We start from the raw sequence: 15,717 nt of genomic DNA on the forward strand, positions 1-15,717 counted from the left end.
GAATAAAAAGAAAATTGACAAAATAAAACATATCCAATTGTTCTTTTTCATCAAATTCCTTCATTTTCTTTTACAAACCATACATTTTGTACTCGTCAAATTTGGCCTTGAATAACTTTGTCAATTTCTTATTCAATTTATTGTTGATGGACATTACAGACCAGGCAATTTAGAAACAAATTAATGAATTTTTATTCTACATCCAATTTTGCCGTGAATAAAAAGAAAATTGACAAAATAAAACATATCCAATTGTTCTATTTCATCAAATTCCTTCATTTTCTTTTACAAACCATACATTTTGTACTCGTCAAGTTTGGCCTTGAATAACTTTGTCAATTTCTTGTTCAATTTATTGTTGATGTAAAGTGGACATTACAGACCAGGTAATTTAGAAAAAAATTAATGAATTTTTAAATACAGCACATATCGACTTAAAACTTTTGCATTGTGTTCAGGATGACCTCAGGAAAAAAAGTCTATAAAAGAAAAATAGGTGGAAATGCATAAATGAACATGTCAAAATCAGTTATATTAAGGGATGATTTTGTTACATGGCTGTTATATTGGGGTCACTGAACATGAATACGCCATCAGAACCGACCCCCGGAGTACCTGGTGCTTAGGTTTACAGCTAAGGCACGCTATTAGGAGTTTCAAGGGTTTTCGGGACTAAAATTGATGCAAGCAGAGTACCGGGCCTGACCCTAAACACCAAGGCGCTTCGGGGATCGATTCTGATGGCTCAACCGTGTTAAGTGACCCTAAAAACTCCCAAGTAATCTGTTTGCATCAATTTAGTGCCCCTATTCCCTCATATAGATCCGCCATTGCTATGATCAGGATTATCCAACTTTCTACGACAATAATTATTTATTGAAGTTATACTTCTTTACGCGCGATATGAGGGTGAATTTTAATAGGATTAAAACCTTTGATCCCGGCGCAGTCGCATTACACTTTGTTCTGATTGGATGTTCAAATGACATGACAAAAATTATCCAATATGGCAGCTGTGGCACAGCTGTGGGACTGTGGTTTGGTTATGTATGGTTGTTGCGTTTTAAAATTTGTAGGAAGAGAAACAACAAACAAAAAGTTAGTTAATGGTTATACTGCCTTTTTAAATAGTTCTCATATTATATTTTTGGACTTATTAACATAGAAGAGATGATTGTTGCATGCCAATGTGAAAGCCCATCAAACTGTGACTAGTATGAGTGCAACAAAAGTACTGATAAAAAATCTATTAGCTCGAAGGCGTAGAGAACTGTGGATAACAACAATCAACCGGGACGATCTACGATATCGCTTATTCAAAGCTAAAGAATCTTACACTGGTAAGTGTTTTAAAAATAGTTGATCAAATTTTGTTATGATATTTGAACATAGCCACTTTGCACGATGCAAGTGATTGCGAAATTTATTAGTCGTTATACGGGCTCTGATTGGGTGTTGAAATGATCTGTCAATAATAAATAATTGTTCAATATGAAGGTAAACAAATGTATAATATTCGCGAACTCAATCGACTATAGGTGGTAGTGCAGTTGCATGAAAATGGCCGATGTAATAGGGATAACGCATTTTGATATAATTAATATTTTTATTGATGTAATAGTTAATACCTATAAATAAATCATTCATTAAACGAACACACCAGACAAGCATTCAATCGACATTGATATATAGGTTAACGGATGTTTTGTTTAAATCTTCATCCCAATTCCTCTAGTTCCAAATAAGCGGCAGCACCATCGCTTGAATTCGCGAATATTAGTTTTATTGTTGTGAGGACAGAAACAAAAAAGTTTATAATTGTAGTGATTTTTAAATAGTTTTTAAAGCAACAGGTACGTAATAATTGTAAATGTATCATAGGTACCTATGTACCTATTTGAACCTACCAAAATACATAGTATGTAATACTTTTATTTACATAATTTGATTACCATCAAAATTTCTATCAATATTCATCTAATATATTGTTTTCTTACTGTATGTTTTGTTGTATTTTTTCAATTCTAAATCATTTCAATTCAAAATCAAAATAATTTGATTTACATAATTCAAAAATGTCAAAAGTATAATCCGTTTAGTTAGTCGATCTTCGCACATAATGACACACTGTCTCCGTGGCGAAGCGTTTAATGCGAGTGAACCCCAATACAACGCCAATACCAGCCGCGCTGGTAAGTTGGTTCGAATCCCAATAGAAACTTTTATTTTTTTATTTTTTTTATACATTTTATGATTGTAATAATATTTATTATATAATTTTATTTTCAGAAAATACGTATTTAGTTAAAAAAAATGTCCGACAATTAATGTTCAGAAATCATTTGCGGCATTTTTAATGTGTTTGTGTGTGTTTTATTCTTTTATTATTTTAATTTTTGGCACTGTTTTAATAAAAATGTTTGAGAAGTAGTAAGTATAAATTAGTTTAATATTTAAATAAAATATAAATAAAAAGTATATTAATTTCGTTTATAATCATATAATCATATAATAGAAGTATAACTTCTTACGTGCGTACAAAGTACACACACATTCTTTTTTTGAGTTTATGTCTTATATTCCATTAAAAATTAGGTACAGTGCACAGATTCTAATGGTGCCGGTGGGGGATGGTATCTAGGTATGTGCAGTATTTTAGCCGGTGTATGAGACAGAAAGTATTCGAAATAATGAAATAATAAATTTTCTGTGTACTCTTTTAGAAACTGTGCACTATACTACTTTTTCCATTTAAATTTTTTGAAATGCGCTCTTGCTGAAGCGTTCTAATTTTTTCTGCATATTACCCCTCATACTAAAAAATGGTAAAGCATTAGATATCATCTAGTGATAAGGATTTCTAAAAAATCACTATGGCCACTAAATAAAATTTGTCAAATACTTGTCAAATTTTTGTGCAAAAGTTTCAGATCTTAAAAATATCAAAATTGATATGTAAATTTAATCCAAAATCAATTAAAAATTAGGATTCCCTCAAAATTATCAAACGTGAATTAATCCATTATGGCTCCAAATTGCTCCAAAGCTAATCAGAGAAAATCTCTTTTAAGCAATCTTAAGGATTTGGTGTGTCAAATTGATGGATGTGGTGATGCCTGTAGACAGTGTCCTCCATGTGTACCATGTGTCGGTCCTGTAGGGCCTGTGATCGAAATATACGACCCTTTACCAAAACCGTGTTTGCCTATTTGTGCTCCATTTATCTCACCTGGACCTTGTGGACCATCTTGTGGGCCTTGTGGACCGTGTGGGCCTTGTGGACCGTGCGGTCCCTGTGGTCCATGTGGTAAGCATTGCTATTTTCTTGTAAAGTTTGGTATATTTTTTTTATTTATTTAAAAGTATTTTGCAATCTGTTGAGTGCCAAAAATAAACAAAAGTAATGACATTGACTAAGGACAAGAAGGATTTTACTCACTGGTAAAATCACTGGTAAAGTAAAGGAAAAACCTACAGTTTTTATAAAGTTGTATAGGAAATAATTACATTTTATAACTACTAACTATTAGTTCACAAGTTTATTCTAATGATGGTAAGTCCAGTGGTTTGAACCTCTTTAAACTACGCTGTTCTTGGGAATTGTCTAGGAGGTTAAGTGCAAACTGGTTTTCATGATCCTCCAATTTGACAATGTATGCAGCGCTACGTTTTTTGATGACTTCTTGTACCATATCCATTTTAAGGTCTCGATGAATAATAATTGATGTATGTACCAAGGTGCATTAGTGATGATTCTGAGGGATTTTGATTGGAAGCGTTGGATGATTTCGATGTTGGAGTGACTGGCTGTTCCCCATAGTTCCATCCCATATGTCCAAATTGGCATAAGTATTGCCTTATAGAGCAGCAATTTATTATCCGGAGATAGTCTTGATGGACGGCCCATTAACCAATACATATTTTTGAATTGGAGACCTAGTTGCTTTGAGGATATCATTTCATGAGGAATATGAGGATTTCATTTCTTAAGAAACTAGTGAAAAATTTTACTAGGTACACTGTTGACTATTTACCTGCAACAAAAAATGTGTCCTTTTCGTTGAATCCTGCAGATAGTTTATACTGACCACGTTAATAATCAGGACATCTTATTAAGAATACAAAATTTTGTATTTAAAGACCTGCTATTCACAATAAAAACAGTCAAAACCGAATACCTTGGTCACATCATGAGGAACAGCGAAAGAGGACAATTAGGAAGGCGAAGGCTTTCCTGACTGAAATCTACGTATGCGGTTCAACACAGCTACCACAAATCTTTTTAGAGCAGCAGTGTGCAAAGTACAGATTGTCATGATGATCCCCAATATCCGAAACGGATATTGGGGGTATCACTGCAACAAAATATTTATGATCAACTTAAAGATCAAATATGTAAAGTTAAACAACAAGATAAATAATAACAATTTAATAAGGTTTGGCATTATTTTGGTTTGTATTGTAACAGATCGACTATTTTCACAGATTTACTGAATACTACAGAAATCGTCCTCTAATATCTGGGAAAATATTATATCCACCCCCCACCCCCTCGTTATAGAAATCGGCCCACCTAAAAATTTGGTCATTTTTGAAGTCTCGTATTTCCTAAACCTGTTGGCTGATTTAAGTGATTTTTTATTATGTTATAACCTTATTCTTCAACAATATCGCTGTAATAATATTGTTGCTAAACAGATAAGTGTCATTGTATACCGGGTGTAACAATGATAGTGTGTTTTTCCTCAAAGTTCGGAACATCCTGTGGAATATTCTAGCGTATATAAAATATTGAAATTAAAACTCAACTGTAGCCTTAGGCTTTCTTAACATTTTGCTTTTTGATTCATTCGCTTATGTTGGTGTAATGTATCCAGCTCTCGGACTATCAACTGCGTGGTGCGCGCGCAACGAATAATTATTTACACGCATGCGCGAACTACTTTCATACGGGTATGGCGTCCTCATGCATTTGTTGTTTACATAATTAATTATATTTACGTAATATGTACCTACGTTTAAATAAACGGGTAGTAACTCCAAATTACTGTTGTATTAATTAGATATTATATCAATCCAGGCTCGCACCTTGTAAAGTTGGATAATAAAAAAGTTATTAATAAATAATATTTATAAAGTTACCGGGTAATATGACCCGTATGCACGCCAATGGTGAATATAAAATTCTTAATTGTATGTCAAATATGCGCAATAACTACCTCTTAAAACTCACCAAATTTCATTTGCATATCTCAACCGGTTTTAGAGCAGTAAATAAATCGTCAGTTTGTAAAAAAAATTAACATCTCGTATCTCCAAAACGAAGCATTTGCGGACATATGTTTATAAATGAAACGGTCATTATTTTTCATGCAGAATTTCCCCTTAAAGTTTGTCGCACTTATTTAGAAACACCCTGTATTGATAAGGAACGTTGCTAGTTGTTAAAATACCTAACTTTTTTATTATCCAACATAAGCGAATGAATCAAAAAGCCTAAGGCTACAGTTGAGTTTTTGTAATGTATCAGCGCTAGCTATTCAGCTGACACGTGCTCGAGACGTTACAACTTTAAATAAAAGCCGGACATGAACGGACTATTTTTATTGTACAGTTGAAGTAACATACCAAGAGGTCGAATACAGGTTACAATTGTCTTATACAGGGTGTTTCATTAATAATTGTCCATATAGTAACTGGAGAAACCTTAGCACAAAATACGAAGATTTAACCTAAAACACTTAAATAAAATGTGGTTCCTTACTGAGTTACAGGGTGTTCTATCTAAAAATTTAAAAATTATTTTTGCTCAGCATTTTAAAACTGTTCGACGTATCCTTTTCATACTTAGCAGAAAGTGCAACTACTAGACACCCTACTAAATTATGATAAACAAATGTTTCTAGTTACTACCAGAGGCGTACGACAGGGGATGGTGAATGGTTAACCCTTCTCAAATTCTACGCCACTGATGGAATTACTATTTAAGTACCATTTTTAGATTCTCCAATACTTTCTATGTAAATAATGTACTCTTTATTGGTAACGATAAAGTCATTAGTGTTAGGAGATATTTGAAGTTAAAAATGAAGCGGCACAGTTATTTTGATTAATTTATGATATGAGTCATATGATTAAAATTTAAAACTTATTTGTACCCAGTACTTTAAAACTATTTGGCGTATCCTTATCATACTTGGCAGAAAGGCTAGGTACTGTACACCCTACTAAACTAAGATAAATAAACGTTTCTAGCTACTACCAGAGGCGTACGACAGCGGATAGTGGCTGGTTGACCCTTCTCAAATTCTACGCCACTGAGGAAATTGCCATTTTAATGTAATTTTTGGATTTCGCAATACTTTTTATGTAAATAATATACTCTTCATTCGTAACGATAAAATGATTAGTTTTCGAGATATTTGAAATTAAAAATGAAGCGATATAATACATTAATCAAAAAATAACCGTGTCGTTACATTTTTAACTTCAAAGATCTCGGAAACTAATGACTTTATCGCTACGAATAAAGAGTATATTATTTTCATAGAAAGTATTGGAGAATCCAAAAATGGAACTAAAATAGCAATTTTGCCAGTGGCGTAGAGTTTCGAAGGGGTCAACCATTAACTTTCCCCTGTCGTACGCCTCCGGTAATAGTCAGAAATGTTTGTTTAACACAGTTTAGTAATTTGTATAGTACCTATACTTCCTGGTAAGTGTGAAAAGGATACGTAGAATAGTTTTAAAATGCTGAGCAAAAATAATTTTTAAATTTTTAGATAAAACACCCTGTAACTCCGTAACGAACCACTTTTTATTCAAGTGTTTTAGGCTAAATCTTCGTATTTTGTGCTAAGGTTTCTCCAGCTACTATATGGAAAATTATTAATGAAACACCCTGTATACTGTTACAGAGTAGTGGGATGGTCACTGCTGTCAACAATGGGCAGTGACACCGCGCGAAATACGAATAACTTAAAACCTAGTATATCACATCATTCCTCCCCTTAAAAAAAATATGCAAATATTTCATACTTTAACATACCATAAAAAAATAATTATTACCTACTTAATTCTTTAATAAGAGTGAAATGAAATTTTTATAATGTTACACTTTATATTAATTTCAGAGTCTGTAAATACAAAAAAAAATATATGCCTATCCTTCATCTATAAAAATTTTCTTTTATCCTATAACTTTATCAGCCTAATATAATACATAACTAGGTACCTTTTTTTAACAAAAACAAAGTATATAACCATCAAGAATTTTTAACAAGTTTCAGCAATCATTTATTTTTATTACGTTTAGAGCGTCTTAAAATTGGCGTGTTTTGATTGTCGTGTTCATTAAAGTTATTTTCTGAGGAAGGCTGTGAAATTTGAGGAATGTCTTTAGCAACATTTTCAGCAAGGTTTTCTTTTGATTGAACGTTTTGACATTCGTCAGATTTATTGCCTTCTTGAACGTCGTTAGCTGAAATGTTTGATTTTATTGGAATGTGTGGTACTTTGTTACTAACAACTTCAAACTTTTTGATTTGATTGGTGTGCCTTTTCCAAGTTTTTTGCAAATCGATCACTTCAACTAAGTAAGTTAAGTTCGCTTACCTAAAATTTTTACAATTTTTCCCTTAATATAACAAGGAAAATTAACATTTCTATAATCTTTGATTAAAACTGTTTCTCCTATTTCATAATTTCAATATTTTATATACGCTAGAATATTCCACAGGGTGTTCCAAACTTTGAGGAAAAAACACACTATCATTGTTACACCCGGTATAAAATAATATTTACCTGTGTAGCAATACTATTATTACAGCAATATTGTTGACGAATAAGGCTATAACATATTAAAAAATCACTTAAATCGGCCAACAGATTTAGGAAATACGAGACTTCAAAAATGACCAAATTTTTACGTGGGCCGATTTCTATGCACGTAAGTTTAGTAATACATAATAATAAATAGGTACTTTTGTTTAAAAATTCTCAAAAGTATAGCTCTAAAAGTATATTTCTCTACATCTAAATTTATTTTTGTTAATTATCATATTTAGATTTTTTTTTTTTAGTTCCAGGTTGTGCACCTGGCACATGCCCTCCCAAAACCAATTGTTGTCCAGTAGCATGCCCCCCACCATGTTGTCCTCCGCCATTGGTACCTCCAATACTCCCTATATGCACTCCCGTACCAACACCCGCGATACCACTTTGCAATGTCACCGAAGAGCAGCCTTGTGTCCCATGTAATCCTCCGAAGATGATGGTTTGCTACAGAAGAGGAAAATACCAGAGAGGCTGCGGAAAGCGGGCCAGATCTAGAGAATTGAGAGGGGGTATTATGTACATGGGATGCGACTGTGAGAGGTCTAATGGTTTGCAGGTAAGAAAAACATAATGTACAACATATAGGTGCAAGAACACTATAGGTCATGAAGATCATTGGCTTCGTTCAAGTTCTTGTTTTCCCCTTTTTTGCTTTCCCTTTTTTGGTGTTTTACTTGCTCTCTGGATACAAACAAACAACCAACAACAAACTGGATAGTTATGAGCCTCGGGAATAAACAGGATTTGGAAATGACTATTGGTTATAGCACGATAGATCATAACAAAACACTAATCGAAAAATCAAACGAATACGATATAGCACTCGGATATGGTGGATTACGAGAAGGCATTAACGTCATAGCATTTTGACCGTTCCATTCTTCTTTGGGCCACTCTAAGTTTGGTTGCTGTTGCCTAAATTAATGATAATGTTTCGGCGCCGTAAGTCATGACTGGAAGCACACGTTGATCGAAAGTCTTCTTTTTCAAATAATTTGGCAAGTTGTCCTTGAAGATGTCTGATAGAGCTCCATACGCGGCCCATGCTAAGGTGATCCTTCTTTGTAATTCGGCAGTTTGATTGTCCCTGGTAATTTAGATTTCATGCCCTAAGTATTTATATTTATGAACCAATGCTATTTCGTTGACGTCGACTTTTGGCTTTTCACCGCGTTCGTTTCTGTCTCCCAAACCAAATTTTCCCAGTGATGTTTCTGTATCAACTACCTGTCTCCCCGTTTTAGGGTTAAAGTCACCACATAATTATGGTATAGTGTGTTGTTGTATCATTTATTAAGACTAGAACAATGTCATCGCAGAATTCCTCCACTTCGTAGTCACTTGTTGGGGTATATACCTGATTTTTAAGCAAACCGTCCATTTAGTTTTAAGGTTAAAGAAGCTACTCTAGTAGAGAAACTTTTTAATCATATGATGTTGCTTTCATATTTTCTGTTTACAAAGAAGCCAACGCCTCCTGTTGTTTCAGTTTTACTACCGACCTGATAGAGTAAAAAATGACCTGATTTCAGTTTTTTCAGGCTTTCTCTTCTCTGTTTTACCTCGCTAACGCCTATCACATCCCATTTAATTTTCGACATTTCTGCTTCCATCTTTATGATTCGTTCTTCTGTTGCCAGGGATCTAGCATTACACCTATGTAGCGACATTGAGTTTTAAGGGTTTAATAGAATAGAATAGAAATATGCTTTATTGTCACTGAAAATTATACAATTTTATGGACAAAGCTTAACATAGATTCACGAAAAAGATATACATAACAATAACAAATACAATTTTATAAAATTAGATAAATCGTCAATAAAAAAAATATAAACAAGTTAAAAAAGTGAAGTAAAAAAACAAAAATCAATATATTGCAAAATTACTATAAATTGCAAAATTGAACATACAACCTAATATAATAAAACACAAACAAAGGAACTAATAAGTTTAAGCTGCTGTATGTGACACCCAAATATATATAAATACACTTTAGTTACTTGTACATTACTGTGATTTCTTAGTTAGTTAGTCATTAAGAAACTCTTCTACTTAATAATATGGTCTTTTAGATAAATGAGCTTTTGTCATTTTACGGAACTTGAGAAAGGAGGTTGCAGATTTGAGTTGTAAAGGGAGATGGTTGTATAGTTTTTTTGCGGAATATAGTATAGATTTCTTTACTAACTCAGAAGACGGGATCGGTAAATAGACATCAAAAGTTGAATTTCTGGTGGAGTAGTCATGATGAGGCCTTGCTGGAAAGACATGCATGTGTTTACGAATTAAGCAAACAGTTTCTAAAACATACAAAGATGGAAGAGTTAAAATTTCGTGATCTTTAAAGTAACTTCTGCAATGGGTTGTTCTTCTGAGGCCAAACAGATATCTTATTGCTCTTTTTTGTAATTTGAAAATAACATCAAACTGGGCAGCTGTACTAGACCCCCAAAAAGGAAGACCATATCGAAGATGAGACTCGAATAAAGAAAAATATGTTATTTTAGAAGATGCTAAATTGATAATGGGAAATAAGCCACAATTTTACCAAAAAAAATATTTATTAACGTTTCGAAGCCCAAATCGGGTTTCGTTGTCAAAATACAAAATACTATTGGTAAAATTGTGGCTTATTTCCCATTATAAATAGTTGATTATAAAAATGCCACAAGGAAATAGCTTCAGAACAACATGCTAAATTGAGTTCCTTCGAAACATATCTTATGGCATAGCAGGCCGAGGCGAGTTTCTTACTTAACAAATCGATATGAAGGGACCATTTGAGGTTGCTGTCTAAAAGAATACCAAGAAATTTTACAGAATCAACGGTAGAGATCTGGCTGCTATTCACAAGCAGGGGTTGAAGAGCACCTTTATATGATAATGCCTACCGTTTTATCCACGTTAAAGGAGAGTAAATTAGAGTCAGACCAGGTTTTTATCGTAAGAAGATCAGAAGTTATAGTTGCATGAACTTATAGTTTTCTAGGTTTGGTATGTTTACTTGTCATAATCTTGCCTCCCCCCCGCTTGGGGGGGGGACAAGATTATCCGAATTCGTGGGAGAGACTATCAGTGTAGTACGAGATTTTGGAATTTTTTCTACTCGCCTCTGGGGTAATTCACTTGGAGATAATGATATTTTCATTTTCTTTTAGGTGTTATTTAACGTGATTTTAAAACCTGCCGCGCTTGCCAAGACGTGTTGGCCGGTTTTTATCGGAATTACATTTTCTTAATTCCAGTTGTTACAGTTATTCCGCTAATATTCGGTCGTCAGAGCCTCGTTTGTGGTAACAGGGTTTACCAACGTGAAGGTGAGGTTGACATTTGAGTAGGAGAGGCTATTTGAGACGCATCACTACCCCATCAGAACCCCATATAAATAGGTATATATGATAATAAAACATCGCAAGTAAAAACAGAAGCAAAAATAGAAAAGATAAAGCTACAAAGAGGGAGATTAGACAATAAGGTTATATCTCACTCAGCTATTTATTTTAGTTCTAGCTAGAAGATATATGTTTCGAACCTTAAAATGGGCAAATAAAGCAGTGATGACAGACGGCGAAAACCTTAACCATTTGATATTTGCTGGTGATGTTGCGTGAATAGTAGAAGGCAGAGAAGAACTGCAGACAATGCTCTACCAATAAATCTAGTTAAAGCTAAATCAAACAGTGTTCAAATCAAACTTACCAAACACTTTAAGGGCAAAAACTGTCGATGAGTACGTATTACCTCTTCTGACATATGGAACTGAAACTTGAGTTTTTAACAACAAAATCGTCCTTAATCTTCAAGATATGGTACGCAGAATGCTCAACACTAAACTCAGCGATAACAAATCCAATAAAGAAATAAGTAAGAAGACGATCAAAAAAACAGATGTAATCCAAAAGATTGTCATGTTAAAACGGAACTGGACAGCATGTCACAAAGGAAGAATGAAAGTCAACAATTGGACGAACCAAATTGTTGAATGAAGACCAAGAGCAAAGAGAAGTAGAGGTAGACCTCAAACCAGATGGACTGATGTACTAACGAATCCCTGGTTACGAGTGGATACAAAAAACAACGAACAAAAATGAATGAAAACATTAAGGCAAACCTAAGAATAGCTGTTGGTGATGGTAACTTGCTCATTACACTCTTATATCTTCGTAAGAATCACTTCTTAAATACCTCCGTTTTTCTTTCTGATTCATTGTAGTATGGTATAGTTAGACCCAAACCCAGACATCCAAAGTGAAAGTTATCCTCCAACACCAAATTGTTCTATATGGTCCACATAATGTTCAGAAAAAAGTCACGCCATTTTGAGCGTCGGGTTTGGGGGGGGGGGGGAGAGGGGGAGAAATCTGCAAATTCGTAGTTTTTTACGTTTTTTGTCAATATTTCTAAAACTAATCGGTTTAGCATGAACAACCCTCTACACAAAATTGTTCTACATTAAATTTGAAATAAAAAAGGCCCTATGCATAACCCTTCTAAAATGAACGGTTCCAAGTTATGGAGGTAGTATAGTAAATTGGTCCAAAAAAAGGCCTAACCCAGACATCCAAAGTAAAAGTTTTCCTTCAACACCAAATTGTTCTATATGGTCCACATATTGTTCAGTAAAAAGTTACACCATTTTGAGCGTCCGGTTTGGGGGGGGGGGGAGATGGGGGAGAAGTCGGTAAATTAGTAGTTTTTTTAAGTTTTTCGTCAATATTTCTAAAACTATGCTTTACCGCAAGGAATGTTCTACAGAAAAATATTCTACATAAAATTTAAAACAAAAAAGGTTCTATACATAATTGTTATAAAATCAACGGTTCCAGAGTTACGGAGGGTGAAAAGTGGAGGTTTTCGATACTTTTTATATTTACCGATTTCTATCCCCTCTCTTCCCCCCAAACCCGACGCTCAAAATGATGTGACTTTTTTCTGAACAATATGTGGACTATATAGAACAATTTGGTGTTGGAGGATAACTTTCACTTTGGATGTCTAGGTTTTTGGTATAGTTATATCATAAATATTGCCCAAAAAATATAAAAAGTATTGAAAACTTCGAAGTTTCACCCTCTGTAACTCTGGAACCGTTGATTTTATAACAATTATGTGTAGAACATATTTTGTTTTAAATTTCATGTAGAACATTTTTGTATATATCATTGTTTATGATAAAGCATAGTTTTAGAAATATTGACGAAAAACTTAAAAAAACTACTAATTTACCGGCTTCTCTCCCATCTCCCTCCCAAACCGGACGCTCAAAATGGTGTAACTTTTTACTGAACAATATGTGGACCATATAGAACATTTTGGTGTTGGAGAAAAACTTTTACTTTGGATGTTTTGGTTAGGCCTTTTTCTGGACCAGTTATACTATACTACCTCCGTAACTTTGGAACAATTCATTTTAGAAAGATTATGCATAGGACCTTTTTTATTTCAAATTTAATGTAGAACAATTTTGTATAGAAGGTTTTTCATGCTAAACCGCATAGTTTTAGAAATATTGGCGAAAAACTTAAAAAACTACGAATTTGCCGATTTCTCCCACCTCTTTCCCCCCCCCCAAACACGATGCTCAAAATGGTGTGACTTTTTTCTGGACATTGTGTGGACCATATAGAACAATTTGGTGTTGAAGGATAACTTTCACTTTGGATGTCTGGGTTATGCCATCTTTTGGATCAACTATACTATACTATTGGTAATATGATCAGATGTATTTGGATTTTGCTTTGCTTAGATCCATCTGTTGCATTTGAATTTAATAGTGGTTTGTGGATGCCCACTGCTCTACTTCACTACGTCAATCTGAAGATCTGCTACATTTTGATTCTTTTTTTTTTTGTTGATAATTACTGCTAATCATGTGTTTTAATATTTGATTTATTTACGTGCTATTCTATTTTTAGGGCAGCTGCATGCGATGGGAATGCCAAGGTCAACCTTTGTGCGGTGGAAGAGGTCATGCGCATTGCGCTCCAAGTGTGTACTCCACTGGTAAACATTTAACGAAAAAGTACGCGGACCCATGTTTGGACGAATACCAGTGTTATCCTGCGTATGTCAAATTCCCTCCATGCGGTCCTTGCGGCCCCTGCGGACCTTGTGGTCCACCATGTGGTGCTCCTTGTGGCCCACCATGCGGTGCACCTTGTGGTGCACCTTGTGGTCCTCCTTGTGGTCCTCCTTGTGGTTCTCCATGCGGCCCTGCCTGTCCTCCTTGTGGGCCTACACCATGCAGTCCATGTGGTCCTTGCGGAGAATGTTGTTGGCCGAACCCAGTCTGTCCGCCACCTCATGTGCCTTTAATAGCCAAACCGCCGTGTCCACCTACCATCATACCATGTCCACCACCATTAGTGCCAGTTGCTCAAATCGTTCCTGTTATTCCTCCTCCAGCTTGTCCTTTACCGTGTGCTCCACCAGTTCCTGTTTGCCCTCCACCTTGTCCGCCTTGTTTACCACTTCCTCCAGCACCCATTTGTGCTCCATCTTGCTGTCCACCACCTTGCTGTCCACCACCTTGCTGTCCACCACCTTGCTGTCCACCACCTTGCTGTCCACCTCCTTGTTGTCCACCTTGTATACCGTGTCCGTGTTAAAAGAAATAAATAGGTGGATTTGCTACTGAGTAATGAATGATATGTTTAACATATTATGACCAAAGTAAGTTACATGTCATGCAATTTTATAAATGAAGTTATTACTTTACCATTACTTATAGGTATAGAAGACGCTAACTGTATTATAAAACTTTACTTAGTGGTTGGTTCACTATAAAAATATTATGTAAAAACAAAAAATTTAATAAAACGTAGTTTTAAACTATCTTGGTCTTTATTTTAAAATCATTCTGAAAATAATATATGGGAGACTCTACAAAAACTGAAAAAGGATACAGATGATACTCAGTCCTGATCCAGGAAGGGAATAGGTGGGAGAAGCACTTTTGTGTTTAAGATGTGTAGATATACAACAGATACTTTATATTTGATCTATTGATTTTTAGAAAGCATTCGGTAGAGTAGACATTAGAAACTTGTAGAACTGCTAAGAGAATAGACAGTAGTCATAAAATAATATGGATCATAACTATAATATACTCTATCTCTATATAATATGGATCATATATATTGGAATTAACCCTTACACTGCTGAATTCATTTTTACATGTAAGAGGCTGAAACTATTCACTTTTATAGTCAGAATACTTATTTAATTTAATTATTATTTATGCATATAATTAGTCGTACAATTTCTCCTTTGTCCATTCTAACAAGGTAATTTTGGCTGGAAACCCCAACGGTAAAGAAGACAAGTATGGAATGCCATGGCGGAATTCTCAATACCAAAGAAACTCATTCGGATTACCAAAGTCTATATGGAAGGTGGAATATCTAAAGTACGTGTAAATAATAAACTGTCTGGCAGCTTTGAAACCAACAGTGGACTCAAACAGGGTCATCCGTTATCTCCACTACTTTTGAACCTTGTATTAGAGAAAGCCATGAGGTCGGGCAAAATAAAAACAGAATTGCTATTGGTTCAAGGTCCCAAGCTATTACTAGCATATGCAGATGACACTGATCTCGTTGGAGACTCCATCCTATCCATAAAAGACATTTTCTAAAAGGTGGAAGGAGCAACAAGTGAAGTAGGGCTGAAGATTTATGAAGAGAAGAAGAACTATATGTGTATAAATAGAACGACACGAAGAGACAAGATAGAACAAATATGACCGTCAGCATCTTCAACTTCGAAAGAGTACAACGTTTTAAGTTTCTCGGGGCTGAAATCACAGCTGACAACGATGTTACTGAAGAAATAAAAGACAGGATTAAATCGGCAAATCACTATCTATTCGCACTGGAT

The 15,717-nt window shown here is 34.6% G+C and overlaps 1 protein-coding gene across 1 annotated transcript; it reads left to right on the forward strand.

Moving 5' to 3' along the window:
* The first annotated feature begins 2,897 nt into the window (after positions 1-2,897).
* LOC114324794 (keratin-associated protein 5-3-like) lies at positions 2,898-14,673 on the forward strand. The gene is made up of 3 exons (XM_028272641.2): positions 2,898-3,307; positions 8,082-8,392; positions 13,755-14,673. The coding sequence occupies exons 1-3, from the start codon at positions 3,025-3,027 to the stop codon at positions 14,445-14,447; spliced, it is 1,287 nt and encodes a 428-aa protein (XP_028128442.2). The 5' UTR covers positions 2,898-3,024; the 3' UTR covers positions 14,448-14,673.
* Positions 14,674-15,717: the final 1,044 nt, after the last annotated feature.

Source organism: Diabrotica virgifera, chromosome 7, assembly GCF_917563875.1.
Source record: "Diabrotica virgifera virgifera chromosome 7, PGI_DIABVI_V3a".
Classification (NCBI taxonomy): Eukaryota; Metazoa; Arthropoda; class Insecta; order Coleoptera; family Chrysomelidae; genus Diabrotica; species Diabrotica virgifera.